Genomic DNA, 21927 nt, shown 5'->3' on the forward strand with positions numbered 1-21927 from the left:
AATAAATAATATCTACCAGTGTCATTAGTTTTTTTCTTAAATGTGGTAAAATAAACATAATAATGTTTCATTTTATTAATTTTAAAGTGAATAATTCAATGGCATTTGTACATTCAGAAAGTTGTGCAATCATCACCACTATATAATCCGGAACATTTTCAACATCCCACTAAGCAGCAACCCCTTCCCCCACCTTCCCCTAGGCCTTGAAAACCATTAAATCTGTTTCCTGTCTCTGTGGATTTGCCTATTGGGGATATTTTTATATACAGGTATTCATGCATTATATGGCCTTTTCTGTTTAGTATAATGGTTTCAAGTTTCATCCATATTGCATCAGTACCTGCATCAGTACCTAACTCCTTTTTCCTACTGGATAATGTTCCACTGTATGGGCGTACCACATTTTGTTTCTCCATTCATCAGTCGATGGATATTGGATTATTTCCGCATTTTGGTTGTGAATCGTGCTTTGATGAACATTTGCATAAAGTTTTTGTTTCAATGTCTGTTTTTAATTATTTTGGGTATATATCTAGGGAGAGGAATTCCTGGGTCATGTAGTAATTCTATGCTTGAGCATGTACTGAGAAACTGCCAAATTATTTTCTATCGGGTCTGCATCATTTTGCATTCCCATCAGTAACATACGAGGGTTCCAATTTCTGCACATTCTCATCCATGCTTGCTATTGGTTGTCTGGTTGTAGTCATCCTAGTGGATATGAAGTTATAGCTCATTGCTCATTGTGGTTTTGATTTGCACTTCTCTAATAATATTTAATAATACTGAGCATCTTTTCAGGTATTTCATGGCCATTAAAAAAATCTTCTTTAGAGAAATGCCTATTCAACTGCATTGCCCTTTTTTTTTTTTTTTAAAGATTTTATTTATTTATTTGACAGACAGAGATCACAAGTAGGCAGAGAGGCAGGCAGAGAGAGAGGAAGGGAAGCAGGCTCCCTGTCAAGCAGAGAGCCCAATGTGGGGCTTGAACCCAGGACCCTGGGATCATGACCTGAGCCAAAGGCAGCGCCTTAACCCACTGAGCCACCCAGATGCCCCTGCATTGCTCATTTTTTTAAATTGGGTTTTCTTTCTGTTGTTGAATATTAAGAGTTCTTTAAGTATTCTGGATACTAAACCCTTATCAGGTATATGATTTGCAATTATTTCCTCCAGTTATGTGGGGTGCCTTGGCATACTTTTAAATATAGTATCTCCTGAAGCCAAAAGTTTTTAATTTGGATGAAGCCAATTTACCTATTTTTCTTCTGTTGCTTGTGTTTTGGTGTCATATCCAAGAAACCATCGTCAGATCCAAGGTCATGAAAATTTGCCCCTGTTTTCTTATAAGGGATTTACAGTTTTAACTCTTATATGAGTCTTTGATTCATTTTGAGTTAAATTTTTGTATATGATGTGAGGTAAAGGTCCAATTTCTTTCTCTCTCTCTCTCTCTTTTTTTTTTTTTTTGTATGTAGATATTGAGTTGTGCAAGCATCATTTACTGGAAATGATAAGGAAATGATAAATTTCCTCACTGAATAGTCTTGGCAAATTTGCTGAGAAATAGTTGACAATAGACACATGCTTTTATTTTGATGCTTTCAGTCCTGTTCCATCTACCTCCATTTCTATCCGTGTATTAGTACCATGTTGTTTTGATTACTGTAACTTTAGAGTAAGTTTTGAAATCAGAAAGTGGTAGTTCTCCAACTTTTTTTTTTCTAGATTGTTTTGGCAAAATGGAGTAGCTTGCAAAACTCCGTATGAATTTTTGAATCAACATTTCTGCCCCCCCCCCCCAAAAAAGCTTTCGGGATTTTGATAAGGATTGCTTTGACTCTGTCCATCACTTTGAATAGTATTATCATCCTAACAATATTAACTCTTCCAGGGGTGCCTGGCTGGCTCCGTTAGTAGAGCATCTGACTCTTGATCTTAAGGTTGTAAGTTTAAGCCCCACATTGGGCATGGGGCCTACTTAAAAGAATAAGTAAATAAAAAACTCTTCCAACCCATGAACACTGATGTCTCCCCATTTTCTTATATCTTCTTTTCATTTCTTTCAATGGTATTTTATAGTTTTTAATGTAAACATCTTGCACTGCCTTTGTTAAATTTACTTCTCAGGATTTTATTCTTCTTGATGCTATTGTGAATGGGATTGTTTTCTTCATTTCTTTTTTAGATTAAAAATAAAACTGATTTTTATGTGAAAGGAATAAAACTTTAGATAGAAATAAAACTGATTTTGGGGGCACCTGGGTGTCTCAGTGGATTGAGGCCTCTGCCTTCAGCTTGGGTCGTGATCTTGGGGTCCTGGGATCGAGCCTCTTGTCGGGCTCTCTGCTCGGTGGGGAGCCTGCCTCTCTGCCTACTTGTGATCTCTGTTAAATAAAATAAATGGAATCTTAAATAAAAAAAAAAAGGAAATAACACTGATTTTTAATGTGTTGATCTTCTATCCCACAAACAATGCTTAATTTATTTAATTGTGTGTGTATGAACTCATTACGATTTTCTATATAGAAGATTGTGTCATATGGGAAGAGATAAAACTTTCTTTCTTTCTAAACTGGATATCTTTTTCCCTTTTTTTTCCTCCCCTACTGAATTACCCTGGCTGGAATGTTCGGTATAATGTTGAAGAGAAATGGCAAGAGTAGGTATGCTTGTCTTATAAGTGATCTTAGGGGTAAAACTTTGAGTCTTTCACCTCTGAGTGTACTAGCTATGTGGTTTTCATAAACACTCCTTATCAGGTTGGGTACATTCCCCCACTGTTACCACAGTGATTTTTTCCCCCTAAAATGCTCAAATCACCAAGCACTCTCTTGCTTAAAACCCTTCAGCGAGGGACACCTGGGTGGCTCAGTTGGTTAAGCAGCTGCCTTCGGCTCAGGGTCATGATCCCAGCGCCTTGGGATCGAGTCCCACATCAGGCTCCTTGCTCAGCAGGGAGCCTGCTTCTCCCTCTGCCTCTGCCTGCCATTCTGTCTGCCTGTGCTCGCTCTCTCTCCCTCTCTCTCTCTCTGATAAATAAATAAATAAATAAATCTTTAAAAAAAAACAAAACAAAAAAAAAACCCCTTTAGCGAGTTCCCATCTTCTTCAGCATCAAATCAAGTCCTTGAGCCTGGCACACAGGACCCTCAAGATCTGATTTCTCTTGAGTTCTCTGATTTCATGTCCCCACACCTATTCTCTGGGACAGATTCACAGACATGTCATTTCTTTATACACACTGTCCCCTTGGTTTGGAGCAGTGACACTTTTGCAAAAGGTTTCCTTCCCTTACCACATCTCATCTCCCTGCCCTTCCCACCTTCAAGTAGTCTCCATGCTGCTCCTGAGTGAATTCCATCAGCGTCTGGCACACTACATTACAACCATCTCCTCACCCTCTCTGCCTTCCTGAACACTGTGAGACCTTGGAAAGCAAAGACTGGATCTTTCATTTCCGTATCCTTAGCTAATACAGGACTTGGTGAATAAACAAAGACTTCTATTTTATTAGTACTTAAGAATGTATATTGTAAGTCCTAATAGAGGAAGATCTGGATAAGAATAAAGTCACACATTCAAAGACTCAGGAAGTTACATGCTGGGACTTAATCAGCCCAGCACCTCCAAACCCCAATCTGACAGTCATGTAGATTAATTTTGCTTTCACAGTCACCTGAATAATGCATATACTTACTTCCATCAAAGAATGATATTCTATAAATCTTGGTGTTTTCTTTTCGTTCAGGTTGCCAGGAGGCTCAAAATATTAATGCCTTACTATGTGGTAACAATTAGTCCTAGAATCTAGCATGTTTGTTTCTTCTTGCTTATCCTTTGCTTTTCTAATTTTTTTTTAGAGTTTGCTTATTTATAATCTCTACACCCAACCTAGGGCTCAAACTCATGACCCCAAGATCAAGAGTTGCATGCTCCACCGATTGGGCCAACTAGACACTCCTGCTTTTCTGTTTTCAATAATCTTAATTTATATATGTCTTTTTGGAGAAAAGCAGAACATGAATATGTAAACATACAAATACACCAAATATATTGCGTTATTTCTCGTTAGGGTAGAAGTGCACAGGTGATTAAGGTAACAATTAGTAGAACAGAGTCACAGCCATTGAGACAGACTTTGCCTGCAGTTACGACAACTGCACAGCCATTGCTAGGTTGGGATCTCTTAACCGAAACCAGAAATCGGGTGGATTTCATTCATCACGGAGTGAAAAAATAAATATCTTGTTGGTACAGAGAATTTTCGACCCTCAAACTTTTCTACAACTGACTCCTTCTTATCATTACAGAACTTTTACATCAGAGAGCATTAAGAAGGAAAGGTAAATATTTCTGATATCCGGTGAAGTAGAGAAGCAGAGCCTGGATGAACTTGCCCGTCCAGTACAAGCCCCTATCTTTTTAAATGCAGAGGTGACATGCACCACTCTGAGTGTAGAGCTCCACGATTTTGTTTTCCTTCTCCCCCAGATCTAGCTGGTCACCAGGCCTGTTAGAGTTCCCCCTGGAATATTCCTCTTCCCCTTCCTTCTCACTCCCAGGTCTCCCTCTTCCTGTCCTAGGCTCCTGACAGCTCTTGGCTCAGGCATGAGTGTATAGGCAAGATGCCTGCATCCTCTCCAGGGTCACTGTCACCTCTTGCATCATATCCACAAGTTCTCGGCTTAGGACATGTTGCTGTATGATCGCTGCTATTCTTCTGAGTAGAATCTTCTCGCCTCCCAGCATCTCCCTTATCTCATCGCGCTAATTAATTCCTGCTCATCCTTCAAGTCTCAGCTCAAGGTAGCTTCTCCTAATGACCCCAGAACCTCCCTAGGTGCTCCCAAAGCACCCTGTTCTCATCCTAACCTCACTGCTGTCTACCTCCCTCACTAGGCTGTGAGCTCCTTAAGATCAGGGAGTCAATATTTACCAATGAGTTCCCACATTAGAAATCTGACCGACCAGAGGAGGTCTCAGGAAATGCTTATTGAATTAAAGTGAACACACCCAGCACACTGTTTAGTAAATGCATCGGAAGTGGGCCTCACTCATTACATTTTCCACAAAATGTGAGACATGGATCTCACCAACTCCCAGCAGTCTATGCTTTTTTTTTTTTTTAACCTAATCCTTCTAAATTTATTGTCTCTCCCACTCCTTCCCCTGATCTTTCCCTCATCTAATTAAAAAAAAAAATCCTTAATCCATTTGGATTTGACTTGGATTTGTTTTCAAACTGAAAATCAATTGTCCTAAACACCGTTTATTAAATGAACTCTTTCTTTCCTTATTCATTTGAGGTATATCCTTAGCTTTTATTAAATTCTTATAAAAATATAATTTGTTTTGGGAACTATCTCTTCTACTCCATTAGATATATTACCATATGGGTTTAGTTACTATCATTTTAATATACTGACCTAGCTATTTGCTTTTTAATGTGACTATGTTGTTCAGAGTAAGAAACTAGAGAGGAATATTTTAAACATACAGATAAGTAAAGAAAAAATTAAATTACCCACACTCCCGTAATGTAGAGATTAACCATAATAATCATTTTGATGTAAAAAGGGTGGCTTTCTTAGCTGACTTCCACTTCACCATCTTGCCAGATTAACTGACATTTCTGTACTCCCCTGTGGAAGGTACTGGTCGATGTCACAGCAGGCTGAATGTTCCTGGGGGCAAGTGTACTTCGTTCTCAACATCAGTGGACTATGCTTAGCAAGAGTCAGGTGTGTTTATTCCAACATGTTATGTCAGGTGCACTGTTTATTCTAATGGTATGATTATTTATATCACACATACTGATAAAAACAATGTGTATAAAGAGAGTAATTGCAAAGAAAACTAAGTTGAATGCTAAAGATACTAAAAATATTACTGTCGAATTATGTGTGTGTGAGAATTCTAAACAATGGAAAGAAATTATAAAAATCTGGGAGTCCATACACAGCTGGCTTCATAAGCGTGTCTAAACTCCTGATCCACTTTTAAAATCCAATATTTCACTTATCACATTTTTAGGTGGTTACATTATTGGTGTGGTTAGTGCAAAAAAAAAGATAACAGACAACTTCAGAGGAGTCAGTCATAAAAAAGAACTATACCTATGTCAAAGATTAGCCAATATTTACTTGTATTCAAAAATTTTTTCATTAATAATGATTCTCTTCATTAACCAAATTTTTCAATTAACTGATTAACTACCAGTGCTTACAGAATTGCAGCTACTATACCATCAGTCATTTAAAAATGTATAAAAATTGACTTACATAAATGAGATCAGGCTGTCAATACTGTTTTATCCCTTTTTCATTGATTATAGGTATTACAAGTCATTAAATATTACTCATTTTTAATACCTGACTCGTTACTCCTATTAAAGTTCTATTCAATGCTTCCTCCCCCAACCCCCAACCCCATGCTTCCTTTTATTAGACATGTAAAACTATGTACCTTTTTTGACTTCCTCTTTGCAGGACTGACAGAAAACTAGCAGTTCAGTGTTATGCTCATCCTTGGGTTTCTTATACAGCTAATTTTCCTTTCTCAGTTTTCATTTTCCTTTTATTTTTAATTTTAATTTTGTTGTTGTTTTATTTTGTAAATTATGAGAATCCTTCTTGGCAGATGGACTCTGGATCAGACACAAATGTCTAATATCCTGTCTCCAAAAATAAAGTTATATCGTAAGTATGAATGACTAAAAGCCTTGTTTTGCCTTGAAGGCAATTCTACTGTCGCCTCCCTAGACTGACATACCTGGCCAGGGAGCTTATAACTATCTAGAAAGCTTTAAGACATCTGTTGAAATTGCTGATTAAGTCCATGAAATGGTCTAATAGCTTAGCTTTGTGTTTTCTGAAAACCCAAATTAAATCAAGGTGCATCTTCTATTTTTTTCATTGAATGCATAATATCAAATTAAAGGCACAAGTTACTTCTTGCTTTCACTGCTCCATGCCACGACTAAAAAATATATGAAGAAGCAGTGATTAGTTTCACAGAACTTGATCAGAGATCTAAGGCCAAAGATTCTCATAGCATACTGGCTTCTTTCTGAATCTTTCAACACCCGTAAGAGTTTGAGTTACTTAGCTCTTTGAAACTCAAATCTCAATCCTAACTTACATATTAACCTCAAGTGCACAAACAGTATTCTTCCTGAAAGAAGTCTTATTTTTATTTTCTAAAATTGGAAATTGAACACAGACTATACTTTCCACAGCCAAAGAGACAAAAAATCTAGGTACCTTTTAGGAGATGTGAAGCTTTTCACAGGCTCTTTAATCACTAGGTGAGCTATAGAACAAGAAATTGTATAAGTTTGAACAGAACCGCTGAAAAAAAGAATTAACAGTCTAGACTTACTAATATTCTTCAGTATGTCAAATACTTCCAGTGTTTAAGGATACCTCACAAATGTCCTATCACAACTTTTGGCAAGGTGGTATAGATAAACATCTGGGGCTATCATCTGGGCATCATTCATGTTTACTAATGAAAAGCAGTCTGTAGAGCAGCTACTCGAAGTCCAAAATTATGAAACAAATTAGGAGAGGTTTATTGGTAGTACAAAAGGTCTTCGACTTATGAACATCCCCTTCCTTAGTCCTCAGTATCATTTAAAATACAATTCATCTTAAACAAACTTGATTTTTCTAAGCTTTAATGGGGCACAGCCACTGTATAATTGAGGGCATACCACAGCTTCACAAACCCACTAACTCAGCACAGATCTAGGCTTCAAGTTATGTGCAGGGCACGGTACCAGACAAAAGTGTTTTCCATTGTAAATGTGATCGAAGAGGCTTTTTTTCTATTCTACGTAATGATTTATTCAGTTGCAACCTTAGCATTCACAAGGCAACTCAGACCCAAGCTTGGTCGGGCAGTGGATGAACTTTGTACTTCTTTAGTCTGTAGCATTTTTATACTGTGCACTTCAAGGATGCTAGGACATGCTGAGAGGGCTAGAAAGGAAGAACTGGAAAATTCTAGGGCACCCTTGCAGCATAATGACCTAATCCAAGAAGGTCAAGATGTTGCCAAAGATCACTTCCCATTGACAAGTAGGATACGCTGCCCTAAAATATGACTTTAGGATTTCAAAACACGCTATCTCCCAAAATGCCATTTTGGTATATTGATCATTTTCAACTGTAGGTACTTGAAAAGTAGTAAATGCAGGAAGAGGCCTTCTCTGAACTCTCCTGACCTACCTTAAGACAGATCCTCCAAAAGGAACTCAACTGTCATCAACTCTGTTCTTGGGAGGTTCATCAACTGGGGAAAAGATTTATCACAGTGGACAAGAAGTCAACACTACACCCAGGCAAAATTTTTCACAAACTGTCTTAACTCTCCTTTATTCTTCTAAGGGGCCACTCACCTTTCTTAAAAATCATCTCTTCTCCAAAAAAAAAAAAAAAAAAAATCATCTCTTCTCCCCTAACAAAGCTACCTCACTCCCCTTTCCCTAGTAAGATGGTATTTAAGCTTGAATTTTAAGCCACCTTGGGGGGGGTAATCAATTTTCCCTGGGTATCTCCCATGTATACATGAGGTATACATGTTAATACACTTCAGCAGGCTTATCTCTCATTAATCTGTCTTCTGTTATGGGGGGAGAGGTCTCAACTAAAAATTCAGAAGGGTAGGGGGAAAATTATCTTCCTCCCTTACACTACTATTAATCACCACCCTGGACATGGGAAAGTGTTCCAACACAGTAGACAATGACAATCTTTCCTATAAAATTTTATTTATTACATAAAAAATTCTATACATTTGTTAGACTAAAATACAGTTTTCATTATAATTCTGGCAACTGAGTCAGTACACAGAGAAAACTTAGCATTGGATCAGCACTTTTTTTCTAGTTCATATTTCTGCACAAGAAAAACATTTCAAAGCTCCATTTCATAGAGGCTCATTGTACTCTGAAGCCAGATGGAATTCCATCCAATTCAGAGCTCTTGGAAGTTAATTTCCCAGCAAGATTTGATAACTCCAGAAAGTTAATTGCTTAATATACATATTTTTAAAGTCCTCTGAGAGCATAATGCTCTGTCTGTAAAGTCTGCACTGTGTCAACAATGACAGTCACAAATAGTAGGGCTACAACCGTGTCTGTGGGGCATGTGCAAGCACCTACATGTTTGTTCCCCCACCTGAATACAGTGTAGTGACACTGGGATAAGGAAAAGCTCAAAATGACCCTAAGGGAAAGGATCCCAAACTGCAGAATTCATGGAAGGCTGAACTCTGATCCTATAGTTCATAATGGACAGACAGGACATGATACAAGAATCCATTTTGACACTATGAAATAGGATGCAAATGGCAAAAGAAAATGACAAAGACAAAAAGGCATCAGGTTAAGAAATATGTGGCACCACAACATATTTCTCATGCTGGATCACACAACAGTGAGTGATCAAGACACACTGATGCGTGTTTTCTATTCCTATCACCCCATCCATACCCTGGGCTGGGCCGGACACTGGATATAAGCCTCAGAGCCTGAGAGATCAAGAGCAGGTCCCTATTGCACTGACTCATCTTAAAGCTCAGCTGCCTATTCTAGGACTTCTACTCTATACTCCCAAAGTTCAGATAGGCTGAGCCAGCAAGTACTTAAAAGTTGGACCTTTGGTCTGCAGAAGATATGCTTTTGTCTTTGGTTGTTTTTCCAGAGCCCCTGTAATTTTGTTAGGTGCCCTCCATACTTTTCTCCCTACTTTTTGGTTGGTTGGTTGTAATGTTTTTCCTCCTATAATCAGATCAGCTAACAGCCCACTAAACTTATTTCATTGGGTACAAGACCTGTTTGAAGTGCATTCAGTGGTCAAGAATATTCTGAGACAATACCATTGAAACTTCTTTTCATTATGGAGCCCCTATTACCCTTTTATAGGAAGGAAGAAGTCAGAAAACCTCAGCAACACAATATAATCTTGTAGCACTAAGGCAGCATAGAAGAAAGGTAACTTTCCCTGTGCTAAGTCTCCGAAACTCAAAACCAGCACAGAAACAAGAGGAGCCAAAAAGAACTTCTGAGCACACACTACTACTGGAAGGAACCCAGATGATGGAGAAAATTTACTTAAGAGTCTCTGTCTCAAATCATCAGCCCCTGACACTGTCTTATTATTGTCTCATTCCTGTGAGGTATCTAACACAATTTATGAATCCTGGCCTGGTGATCAACATGGTAAATAGAGAGTGCTCACATTTTCTAGTGGCAGGTAGAATGGTCCGTGGGATGCTGGCTGGAGCTTCCTCTCAGTTCCATGCCCATTTATTCAAGTCTTCTTTTCAGTCCTTAATTTTACTTACACAGAATGATTTAACACAAATTCCTGAAAAAAATAACTAACTCAAACTACATTCCAATCGGATGGGAAGGGTAGATCAGATTCAGATGGGAGGATCAGAACATTCTAAGTCATACATGTCTACAACAAAAGGAATGTCAAATGCAGATACTTACAGTGGACTTAGGCCCTTTTTCACCTGTTATGGGAATTTCCACCCACGGTCTCTCCATTTGCTACTGTAGAAGGTTCATTAAAGCTCTTCTGGAGGTGCGGGGTGGGGGAGGGAGCTGACTCTCCTTTCTTCTCCAGCCAGTTATGAGATTCCCACTGCTTCCTTCAGCTTGAAAATGTAGGTAAGGGTTTGATGTCTGACTACAAATCATGACTCACTGGAATCAAATCTTAAAAGAACTTCAAACTCTTTAAGGATTTCTGCCTGCTCTTTTTTTAAGGGTCTTGAGGTCCCTCCATGTAGATGCAGCACGCTTACCTAATAGTAGGGTTGAGATGTGAAGAAACCCACATGCTTCCCTAAAGAAGCAGGGATGGATGCAGGGGAGTGGAGGCACAGTCTTGTTGGCAGAGTGGCCAAAGGCTCAAAAACAGTCAAAACAAAGAAACACCTCCTTGATGTAACTAGGAAGAAAAACAACGTTTGAATTCCCTTCCTCCCACCCACCAGCATCTGCTCCTCCAACTTTCCACTAAAATATTGTCAACTGTAAACTACACCGAGTTTGCTAATTTCTCATCATCTTCAACTGTTCTTGGTCACAATGACTGATGACGTATTTTTGGACAGTGATCTACTGATAGCATTTGTCATATTTGAGAAACAAAAGAATCCAGTGCTTTGGTTGATGGATAATTATAAGATTCTTGGATTTTTTTGTCCACTGCAAAAAACTGGGTAGTTTGCCAAAATCCCTCCCCAACACACCCCATCACACCTCCAAGGAATGAAATCTTACTCTTGAAGATTCAGTGTTGACCATTTTCTTACTCCTTTCAGATTAGTGTGGTTTCGGTTTCCAAAGCAAGTACTAAATCAAAGTCTTCAGGTTATACAAATAATTCCAAGTTATAAGTAGGTAAGTACCATATTAGAAGTATTTTTAGTGGAGGCCCAATCACTACTTTATTTCAAAACATGTTATCAAACCAACTTTAGGGCAGCCTTTGATTTGTGTGTGTTAGGCCTTAAGGGGATGGTGGGTTGGAGGCTGGCAGATAGAGGGTCCTGAAATTCTATTACCATTTCAAATGTTCATAAAATGTACTATGTGCTTTTGAGAGAAAGAGAGTCCATTACTTTCATAAGCTTCTCAAAGGGGCCCATAGTTCTCTCAAAAGATTAAGAACCTGCTTAATATTAAATATTAAATTCAGGTCTTAGCAAGTAAAACAGAAATTCTTGAAACATTTGGGAATTACAGTGATTTCATATTCAGCTAGATCTTGACTTGACCTTGAGTAACCTAAAAGCTTCATTATTCCGAGTACCCTGGCCTGGAGTATTTATTCCTCAGGAAATCATTTTAGTTGTAAAACTTGAGTATCAAAATGGAATAAAATTGCCTAATATTTTGGTTCCTAATAATTTCATATCTTTTCCACAAATTTACTATTGAGTTCCTTTAGAAAATATCAAACTAAAATCCTTTCCATGTCATTTACAAAAGTGATCATTGTTTATGCAATACTGAAACACCATTTGCCATTTTTTATGCATATAAAAATCCTGAAGATGGGAAAGAAAGTACTGTAGTATTTCTATAGAAAGGTTTTCCATAGAAATTCTCAAATTTAAAAACTTTGCATTGAAGCCTTCTATAAGAAAGTTGTTTTAAAAGTTTGAATCTTAGATTAAAGTTTTCTCTTAAAATGTGGAGAGTAAGAATTTGGCTCACGTTTATGAAATCTGAATGGGGCAAGTGTGCTGTTTTAAACTGACAAGTGTATACAACATAGTTTTTTGTTTTGTTTTCTGAAGTTTGTTACAAGCATTAGATTTTTCTCTTGGCACATTCAAATGTCCTGCTTTCAAAATTTAGGCTATGTGCCGCTAATCAAAAATGAGCTAATTTCAAAAACAGCCACTGTATCTGAACAGTGCCTACTTTTCAAAAGGGCTAATATGCATCCTGAGTACACAAAGATACATGAATATGCATTTAAAGCAAAAGGCAGTCTATGCTGTGAATTTATAATACACAAATCTCTGCTTTATGTGTATTTACTTATGAACCTGCAATTTTCCAATATATATTCACAGACCACGTCTTAACAACTCTAGGCAAGCCCTTATAGTGCACTCCTATCTGTCAGATGGAATATATGAAAAGAATACAGAAATTAACTCTGGCAGGTGCATTTATAAGCCTCCAGACTCTCAGGATTTTTTTTTTTTTTTTTTAAGTAGCAATAAAAAAGCAGTAGAGAACTTATTGAAAGGTGAAAGCTTAAAGACTTTTCTGAAGGTAATGTCTTGTAGGCTACGTTAAGGCTACTGGAAACTCCAGAAATATAAATGAGAAGGTTACTGACCAAAGACAAAATAAAATGCTTAGGTCACCATAATTGGCAGCTCTGGTTTTGGGACTGACCCTACAGTTCTATTTTGTCGTTGCGGTGGTTTAGGGGTGGGGGAAGATCTCCTGAAATGGCCTTTATTAGCTAGTACTGGCACATGGTGGAAATCGTTGAAATTTGGGGGGCACGGATATGCCCTGATAATTCGGTGCCCATAGTTCTGGTGGTAGAAGCATTACTCTGGTATAAAGCAGCAGGTCAGCATCAGGATAAAGGAAGGAGTCATCTCTTCACTAAGCCCAACTGGGATGAAGTCCTGAAACTGCCCTGGAAAGACAAGGGCCCTTGGCAGATACCAAGGTCAATGGTACTGGCAATTGGCAGCTTAATGTTCTTTGCTTAAAAAAAAAAAAATGGAAGAGTAAAGGAACATCTCTACAAAAGAAAAAAAAAACTTATTTCCAGCATAATTTTAAAAGAGACTCAGTGAGTACCTCTTCTCCAACCATTACACAAAAAGTTTGGGGACCAGCACACAGTTAAACTACTTAAATTGCGGTAACATAGGACTTAATCATGCTATAGGATAGGATAAAAGCTCTAATCCTAAACATTAAGCATTGCATTAAATGGTTTAAAGGAACAACCTGCTTTGAGCTCTGCTCATCTATGCAAGGATTATATAATCTCAATGCCCTAGCTAAATTACTAATGTTTACCTAAGTACTGGTTAAGCCTCCCCTAGAAGATGGGTTTCTTGGATTTATACTGAAATATGACCTTTTCCTTTCCACTTTATATGACTGCAGCACTTCCTCTTGAGGCAGGAGCCTGCAAAGTCTAAATCAGGTACCAGAGCCTTTTGCTGATGGCAGAACCCACAGTGATGCTTGGGTCCCCACGATCACCACTTACACTGGAGGACCTTAACTGTACTCTGGAGATGTTGGTACTGAACACGACTTTGAAGATCCAACACAGAAAAAGACACAGACCACAACACAGAGTCAATGGCTTCTAAAATTTTTCAGGTCACCACATATCACAGATAATTTTTGTTCTTCATCTATTCTTCTCACTTGGGCAGAAGATGGAGGCAGTGAGCATTGAATAGCAGTAAGGCAGCCCAGAGCTAGCTGAAGAATGACTCGCGATGAATGAAAGAGGCAGCAGGAATATCCAAACATAACCCCAAAACATTGAAATATTGCTAAAAAGCCTCTGTGAGGCTTTATAAAATGTATCAAGGAATGAAGCTCATATGAGAGTGATATTCTCTACATTAAATATCTCTCTGTATGTGCCTGGGTAACACATATATGCAGAGAAGCATATATCTACCTATGTGGCACACACATTTACTTAGGGAACACAGCCTAGTAATTAATTTGGAACTCAAATGACATGGTTACACATAGATCATAATTTCTAAACACAATGTTAGTAAAACAAAATTTATTTGTAAAACAGGACCTGTTATATAAAATGGCACACGATCAAGTTATACAAAAATACAAAATTTCTTTCTGATTACAGTTCTAGTTGCAAATGATAATTAGAAAGCATTCCTGGTGGTTTCCAAATAGCTGAGATTGCGAGCAAATGAACAGGGGAGCAGCGAGAGTCCATGATGCTGGGATGTCCAAGTGAGTAGAACCTAATTTCCAAAATTCAAGACTTCCATCAGGTCACTTTGGAGGGACATCTCCTAAAACAGCTAGCTCCTAGAATGTCTTCTGTTCTGATACTCATCTTGCAAACTTTTTCCAATCCTAAATTTAGTTCCCAATGTCTCTTAATGTCCAAAATCTGTGTGGCTATGAAACAGAAGGTATTCTGAATTTTCTTACATGATTTGCTCTCTCATCTATTTGGATAATTGTTAGTTAAATAATTATATTTATTCCATTTCAGAGGATACAAAAAGAGTACAATGATACTGTCTGGCGATGTTAGATGTTAACTTCTGGAGGATTATGGTTTCAAAATAGCTATTCTCACAATGTTGGTTTCCCAGGTCTTGCCAAGATAAGAGCTCTTAACTGTGTGTATTTTGTTTTGTTGTTGTTGTTTTTTTTTTAATCCAGACTCTTATTGCAAATATTCTGAAAAATCAGAAATATTACATGAGCTTTGAAAAGAAACCAAGGCATTTAGCAAATTTTAGCCTAGCTAGAGTAAAGAACACGGATACTAAAAAAAAAAAAGAAAAAAATACAATTTACCTTTTGCAGCAATTTAAAGGTCTAACCCTTTGAAAGCAAGCACATGAGCAAACCGCTGCTTATTAAGCCCTAGTGACATTAATTGTATGCATTTCCATAATACCGGTCTAACTCACTGTCTACTTCTGGTAAGAGGCAATGCTTTCTTTCAAAAGATTCTTCTTCCATGGAATGATAAAATGCTGAGGCTTTTTTTTTTTTTTTGTACAGAGCCTGTATTTAGTGCAATAAGTTTAAAAAATCTGCTCTGAAATATTTACTTTACATTAACAAAAATAGCTTTTTTTAAAAAAATCGTAACAAAAAGGAGTTATCGCATAAACAGATCATGAATTATTCTTAGCAAATTACACTTTTTTTTTTCCTTAAAGCATTCACCATTACAATAAGCAGAACAATGGAATATTAGCCATTCATATCTGGTAAGCTTCAGGAATAAAAAAGAAAAAGAACGAGAAACAAAAAAAACCCCAAACCCATTCCCGAACAAAAAGAATATTCAACACTTGAGGATCAAAACATAACCAATTCTTCAGTTAAACATTGTAGAATTCTGGATATTTAATGAATTGCAGAGGAGAGGAGCACCTGCCAGTATGGTTTCAGATTTTACAGCAAGTATTTGAATAAAATGGCCACTTAGCCTGGAGCCACTGAAGGTCCTTAGGAGCAGAAGCCCAAGCACTGGAATTTGCAATGCTTTGTGTTCCAAGTTTCTCTCCCTTTTTTATTCCTCCCAGCATTACTTAATCTGCAAATCAATACACGGAAACTTAAAGGCTAACGTTGCTGGGCGCCCCAGCTTCCCTTCAAATCAGTCACACCAATGTGTGGAGGGTGCTACTAAAGTAAGAAATGAAAGAAAGACAAACTATAAGAACAAAGTTTGCATAAGAAAGATTATCTACCCTTTTCTTTTTAACCTACTCTCTTATAGAAGCTTAGGGTAAACTACAAATACCTGAGGAGTTGGTTACTTTTTAATGTTGGCTGACAAATGCATGAGCTATTATGAAAATTCCCATATTGAGTCCACTAGTATGTTTCTAAAAGTAAAATGACATGGCTTCTTTGATTGGGGAAAACTGATTGGAGTATCTCCTTATTTATCTGAAAGCATATGCCTAGTCTCGTCCCGCTAGGACTTATGCATCAGTAAAGTAAGACCTTGATTTTTATGCACACATCAGGGAAATCATCCCTGAATAAACTTTAGACAGAGAATTCGGTACAATCATTTTACCTAATTTAAATAACTAAAGTTAAAATCTCCTCTAAGTTATTAAAAATGTTAATCAGATATGAATCTTAACATTTCCATTAAGACAATTACAATTGAAAACATTAAATGACGGCAGTTGCCTTGTAAAAGCCACCCGTATGAAAGGAGTACATGTTTGACAAAAATAAGCATAAAAAAGGTATTAAATCCCTGTTCCTTTTCTCTGATTTTGGCTGATTATGTGTGTGTGTGTATATACATATACATATATATACACACATACATATACATATATACACACACCCACACACACAAATACATAGTTATGTGTATATATTGTTTTGGAATGTCAATGGGTTCCGTAACGGTCGGCTAGGTTCAAGCAGAACTTGCTCCCGAAGCCTAGAAAACAAAGTCATACAGAGTAGAATCTTAGACAATTACCATTAAAAGGAGATCATGAACGATGTTACAAATACATAGATGGTCACAAGCGGCAACAAAGCAAAATGGATTGAGAGCCCTTCTCCCCAAACCTATATTCCAAGGGGCTGCAATTCCTATGAATGTGGAAAGTCACACTTCTGGGTAAGCTCTGAGATATGCAGAGAATACATCTCCCGCCTATGTTGCTGCAGTGTCCAGGTTTTTCCCCTCCCTTTCCTCTATAAATTCTTCCCTATAGGCAGAAGGCCAGAGTGTCTCCTTCTTCAACTTCTACATCACATGTGATCAATTTTTCTAAAATAATTTTCAAAGATGTATAGGGTGACCTCACAAACCTTTGACGTTTCCTTAACTAGTGAGTTTCTCTCAAAAAAAAGGAAAGAAAAAAAAGTCCACGAGGAAAACTGGAAGTACTTATATTTTAGTTCAATGATTCCCTGTCAAAAAGGAAATTTAAAAGCTCATTTTTTTCCCTAAACATTATTCTATAGGCTAAAAGTAAATTCTAAAGTAAAATATCCCACTAAGAAAGAAGATAGACCAGTGAACTTAAACAGCAGGTTGTACAGATATGGCAAAATAGGTATGATGCTTTCATACAACTTTCATCTATGGGAATAACATGTGAATTTAAACAAGCAAATACAAATAAACAATACTAAATTCTACCAATCCCCAAACTTTAGTGAGAAATTTCTCAGGTAATTATTTAGGAACACATCCAAGATGGTGGTCAACTCCAACCATGCTAATGGAGAAGAGGGATAAGAATGAGAGGTATTGATTATGCTTCAAGTATTTAACTACTCTGCGAGAAATTTCTCAAATTCTCTCCTGCAAAGTTTTTAAGCCATATAAAAACATCATTCTTAGGGATCAAATGCTGTAATGTCCAAAGCACCAGAAAAATGCACATAAAAGAGGTATTTCAGGACAGAGTGGAGAGTTTTGTTACAAATTTGAAAGCAATGAGCTGATGAACAATATAAAATAAAAGCAAAAAATGAATGAAGATTTTAAAGCAGTGTTTGAGTTAAGGGACAATAATTTAAAACTGAAAGCAATATTAGGGGGAAAAATCTAAGTTCTTGGCTTCTGGTAGAATGCCACATAACTTGGGCAATTCTATTATTATTACCTATGAATTAGGGTTTCGAGGAAAGAAGGCATACTTGCCATCTGGTCTACCACAATTTATCTCTCACTAAAGGATAATGCAAAAAAAAAAAATACATGTCAATTCATGGTTCAAACTGAGATAGTGTAGACCTCCACATATTTCTCCCTTTGGAAAAATGACTATTACTGACAAATGATTTAATAGAAGTGCCAACCACTAGAAAGACAGAAAGTGGTAGAGAAGAGAGGGTTTACATTTTAAGATTTTATATTTTACCTTTTTAAAGTTATAGGCTGGGAACCTTATTTACTGAACAAGTAAGATAAGCCAAGAATGACACGAAGAAAGCCTTCCTCATTTACCCATGCCACCAGAAGGTTGGCAAGAATCTTTACTGCTTTCTCCATTGGCCAGTGGCAAGTAAGAGAGATATAGAAAGGGTAGGGAAGGCAAGCAACCAGACCATGGGCATTGCTGATGGTGACTCTTGCTCACTCAATGCAGTTCTGGCTAATGCATGCTTAAAACTAAGAGCTCTACATCCTTTTACTTAAAATTAGAGTGATCTATACTTGGGAACTAAACACTGAAGGTTTGACTTTATAATCATCAGTGCTATTAAAAGCAACCCCAAAATAGGCCTTGGAAGGGGGTTATGGAGAATGAGTTTTTATCTAAACATTCTGCTGAGGCTTCAATTTAGGTTGAATATGCAATTATTTTGCATATTCATATGCATATACATATGCCCCCCCAAACCTTAAACGAACCCATTTCCTTTACGCTTATATACTTAAATGGGCTTGTTTTACATTATGTATTTCTCCAGATGGAGACCTATGAAATCAACCACTTACTAAACTAGAAAGAAGAGGAGTCTTAATCTCATGCTTTTGGAAGTTACGTGCAATGAGAAGTCATGTTATTTAAAATGTACCATTTAAGGAGGTAGGCAATTATATAATATTTTGAAGTCACATGCTCTTTAAGAATACATTAGTAAAATAAGCAGTAATTACACAAATATGTGCGAGAGACATCTGTTATTATGCAGAGGTGAGAATATCTATGGGAAAAGCTACTCAGGATTCTCTTATGCTGACTGAGTTGCTTTTTGTCAAATAAAGTGCAGTACTTATAATACACACGTCTCCCTGACCAGAGATAATTTATCCTTCTCACAATCAAGCTGAGGTTAGAGAAGACCCGGTTGTCTTTCTGAGCGGGGAATGTGAGTGTTGATGGAAATAACCTTGTTTCCTACTGAAAAATAGCTGAAGAAACAAAGAAAGTACAATCCAGGCAACAGAAGAAAAAGTCAGCAAGGGAAAAAAGACAGCAACAGAAACAAACCAATATTAAAAACGTGGGGGATATGAATTTTAGCAAGTTGAAAGGAATTATTATCACCTTCCAAAAATGACAAAAATCAAACTGTCAGTTCACGTGTGCAACCAAATGTTCAGTCTGATGAAAACCAAACACTGACAGTTAAAAAGGAAAAAAACAAAACAAAACAAAACAAACACCCTCCACCCGAGAAATGGCAATTTTACTTTAGGGACAGAAACAGTCCCTCCCCACCAGGAGCACCGGGAAAAGACACTGTTCCTTTCAGCTTACTTTTACAGAAGGTGGTCTCAGTTGTGACAAGAGTTCTGCCATCCAAGTGATGGGTAAACACACAAACAGAAAGAGCAGAACATCCTGCGTGATACAGATAACAACAGCTTCTCCCGAAGAAGTGCAGTCAGTGAAGACACTGAGAGAGAGGAAGTGAAAATGAAACTCTTGGAGGCCGGCCACCTCCTCATCTCCACCTACCATCGGTTTCAGCTCTCTGGCATCGGCAACGCCTCCCTTACCAGCTTCTTTCATTGCTTTTCTACTGTTTTCCACAAACTCCTGCAAAATAGGGACCAAATGGCATAAATTCTTAGGTCCTTCAGATTGTGGTTGGTAGATGAACCTAAGGAGCGTTTACATTTTGGATTCAATGTTAATAAAGGGATGCCCTAAAAACATAGCAATAAATGATAGTATCACTACACAAGAGCTGCTAAGTTGGTGCGGGTAGGCAGCAATGTCAAGATAAAATCTTTTTTCCATACATTCACTGGGACCATCTCACTCAGGCTCAGAGAGAGAATGTTACTTCTATTTGGAAGAGAAAATACCTAATTATTTTTAAGAGGACTATTTTCCCATAGATTCTTATTTTATTTGTTGTTTTACTTTTTCCATATCAAGGTTAAAGGGAATAACAAAGACTATTTTACTCCAGAAGGCCTGTCTTTAAAATAACCCTAGAAGGTAAAAGAAAGCACCGATACTAAGCTCAGATAACTCTTTTTACCAAACCAGAAATAAGCTACTTAAAAAAAAAAATGTCTATTTGGCTTTGAAATTACTCCATAAAGCAGGAAGACGGGAAGTTACAACAAGAACCTGTGGTAGAAAAGTAGTCAAAATGGGATTATACCCTGAAGGAAACATCTCTATCTTGTCAAAGTTTATGGAGCACTTCTCCATTCGATATACTCATCATTCTTACAGAAGAAAACTAAAAGAAGAAAAAGTGTTATTTTTTTTAACTCAACTTTTGATCAGAGGTTTAAAAAATAGAAACAAGTAATTCTTCTTTTTTTTTTTTTAATTTTATTTATTTATTCGTCAGAGAGAAAGAGACAGTGCACAAGCAGGCAGAGGCAGAGAAAGAAGCAGGCTCCCCACCGAGGAGCCCGATGTGGGACTTGATCCCAGGACCCTGGGATCATGAGCTGAGCCTAAGGCAGTGGCCTAACCAACTGAGCCACCCAGGCATCCCACAAGTAATTCTTCTTCTTAAGATTTTATCTAAACCCACTGTGAGGGTTTAGATAAACTTACAACTCTGAGATCAAGAGTCACATGTTCTACCGACTGAGCCACGCAACCATCCCCAAATTCTTCCAAATGCCTTCATCAAAAGGGAGATGGATTGCTCACAAGTCAAATTCCATCACGAGAACAACCAGTTAGAATTATAGTATAGACATTATGGAAATGGCCAAAATGTAGTTCTCAGTGAAAGATATTCAGTACCAAATACGTCAGCTAAATCATTTGGAATTTTTGTGACTGTGAGAGGGGAAAAAAGGAATCTATTTTATTTATTGACACATTTTATTTATTTATTTATTTATTTATTTATTTATTTATAAGATTGTATTTATTTATTTGAGAGAGAGACAGACAGAGCATGAGAACGGAAGGTCAGAGGGAGAAGCCGACTCCCAACAGAGCAGGGAGCACAATGTGGGACTGGATCCTGGGGCTCCAGGATCATGACCTGAGCCGAAGGCAGTCACTTAACCAACTGTACCTCCCAGGCTTCCCGACATATTTATTTTATTTTAATTTTTATATTTTATCTTTTTAAAGATTTTATTTATTTATTTGACAGACAGAGATCACAAGTAGACAGAGAGGCAGGCAGAGAAGGGGGGTGGTGTAGCAGGCTCCCTGCTCGAGCTGGGGCTCGATCCCAGAACCCTGGGATCATGACCTGAGCCGAAGGCAGAGGCTTTAACCCACTGAGCCACCCAGGCACCCCCCGACATATTTATTTTTGACTTAACTAGATAAACCATGCTCCTGGAAGAGGACTTGTTAACTCAATGTCTAATGTTCAGTCTTCAACATTACCCACCCTTCAGACAGGAACATTTCACAGCTTACTAGCAAAGTACTATTAAGTATCCTTAATTTGGTAGCATTTGACAGTGTTAACAGTATATGAACCATTTAAGTAGGATTTCTAAATTTTAAAAAATTTCTATTGAGATTCTAACATAGGGAATCTGCAGAGTCTACATAACTATAACGTAACTGTAAAGAATCTGAATGTAATACCTTTATCTCTGGATCTTGACTTACAGAAAACAATACAATACAATCAGGGTCTGCTCATCTGTATTCATTATGAAACACCTTCAATTTGGCCTGGCATACTTAGGATAATGAGTTTTAATGGGTCTGATGGCAATAATATTTGGAAAG

At 37.5% G+C, this 21927-nt stretch overlaps 1 protein-coding gene across 3 annotated transcripts in view; it reads right to left on the bottom strand.

Annotated features, from left to right (window-relative positions):
- The window catches only part of SLC44A1 (solute carrier family 44 member 1), a 202368-nt gene that overhangs the window by 31233 nt on the left and 149208 nt on the right, over nucleotides 1-21927 (bottom strand). The window contains exons 15-16 of one of the 3 annotated variants that reach the window (XM_059411152.1): nucleotides 19711-19791; nucleotides 14311-16721 (exon numbers count right to left, since the gene is read on the bottom strand). In XM_059411152.1, coding sequence (XP_059267135.1) covers nucleotides 16698-16721; nucleotides 19711-19791 — 105 coding nt within the window. In that variant the 3' untranslated portion in view covers nucleotides 14311-16697. Of the gene's footprint in view, nucleotides 1-14310; nucleotides 16722-19485; nucleotides 19792-21927 lie in introns of those variants that run through there. The other 2 variants (XM_059411153.1, XM_059411151.1) reach the window with 2 other exon arrangements.

This window comes from Mustela nigripes, chromosome 9 (assembly GCF_022355385.1).
Source record: "Mustela nigripes isolate SB6536 chromosome 9, MUSNIG.SB6536, whole genome shotgun sequence".
NCBI classification, from domain to species: Eukaryota; Metazoa; Chordata; class Mammalia; order Carnivora; family Mustelidae; genus Mustela; species Mustela nigripes.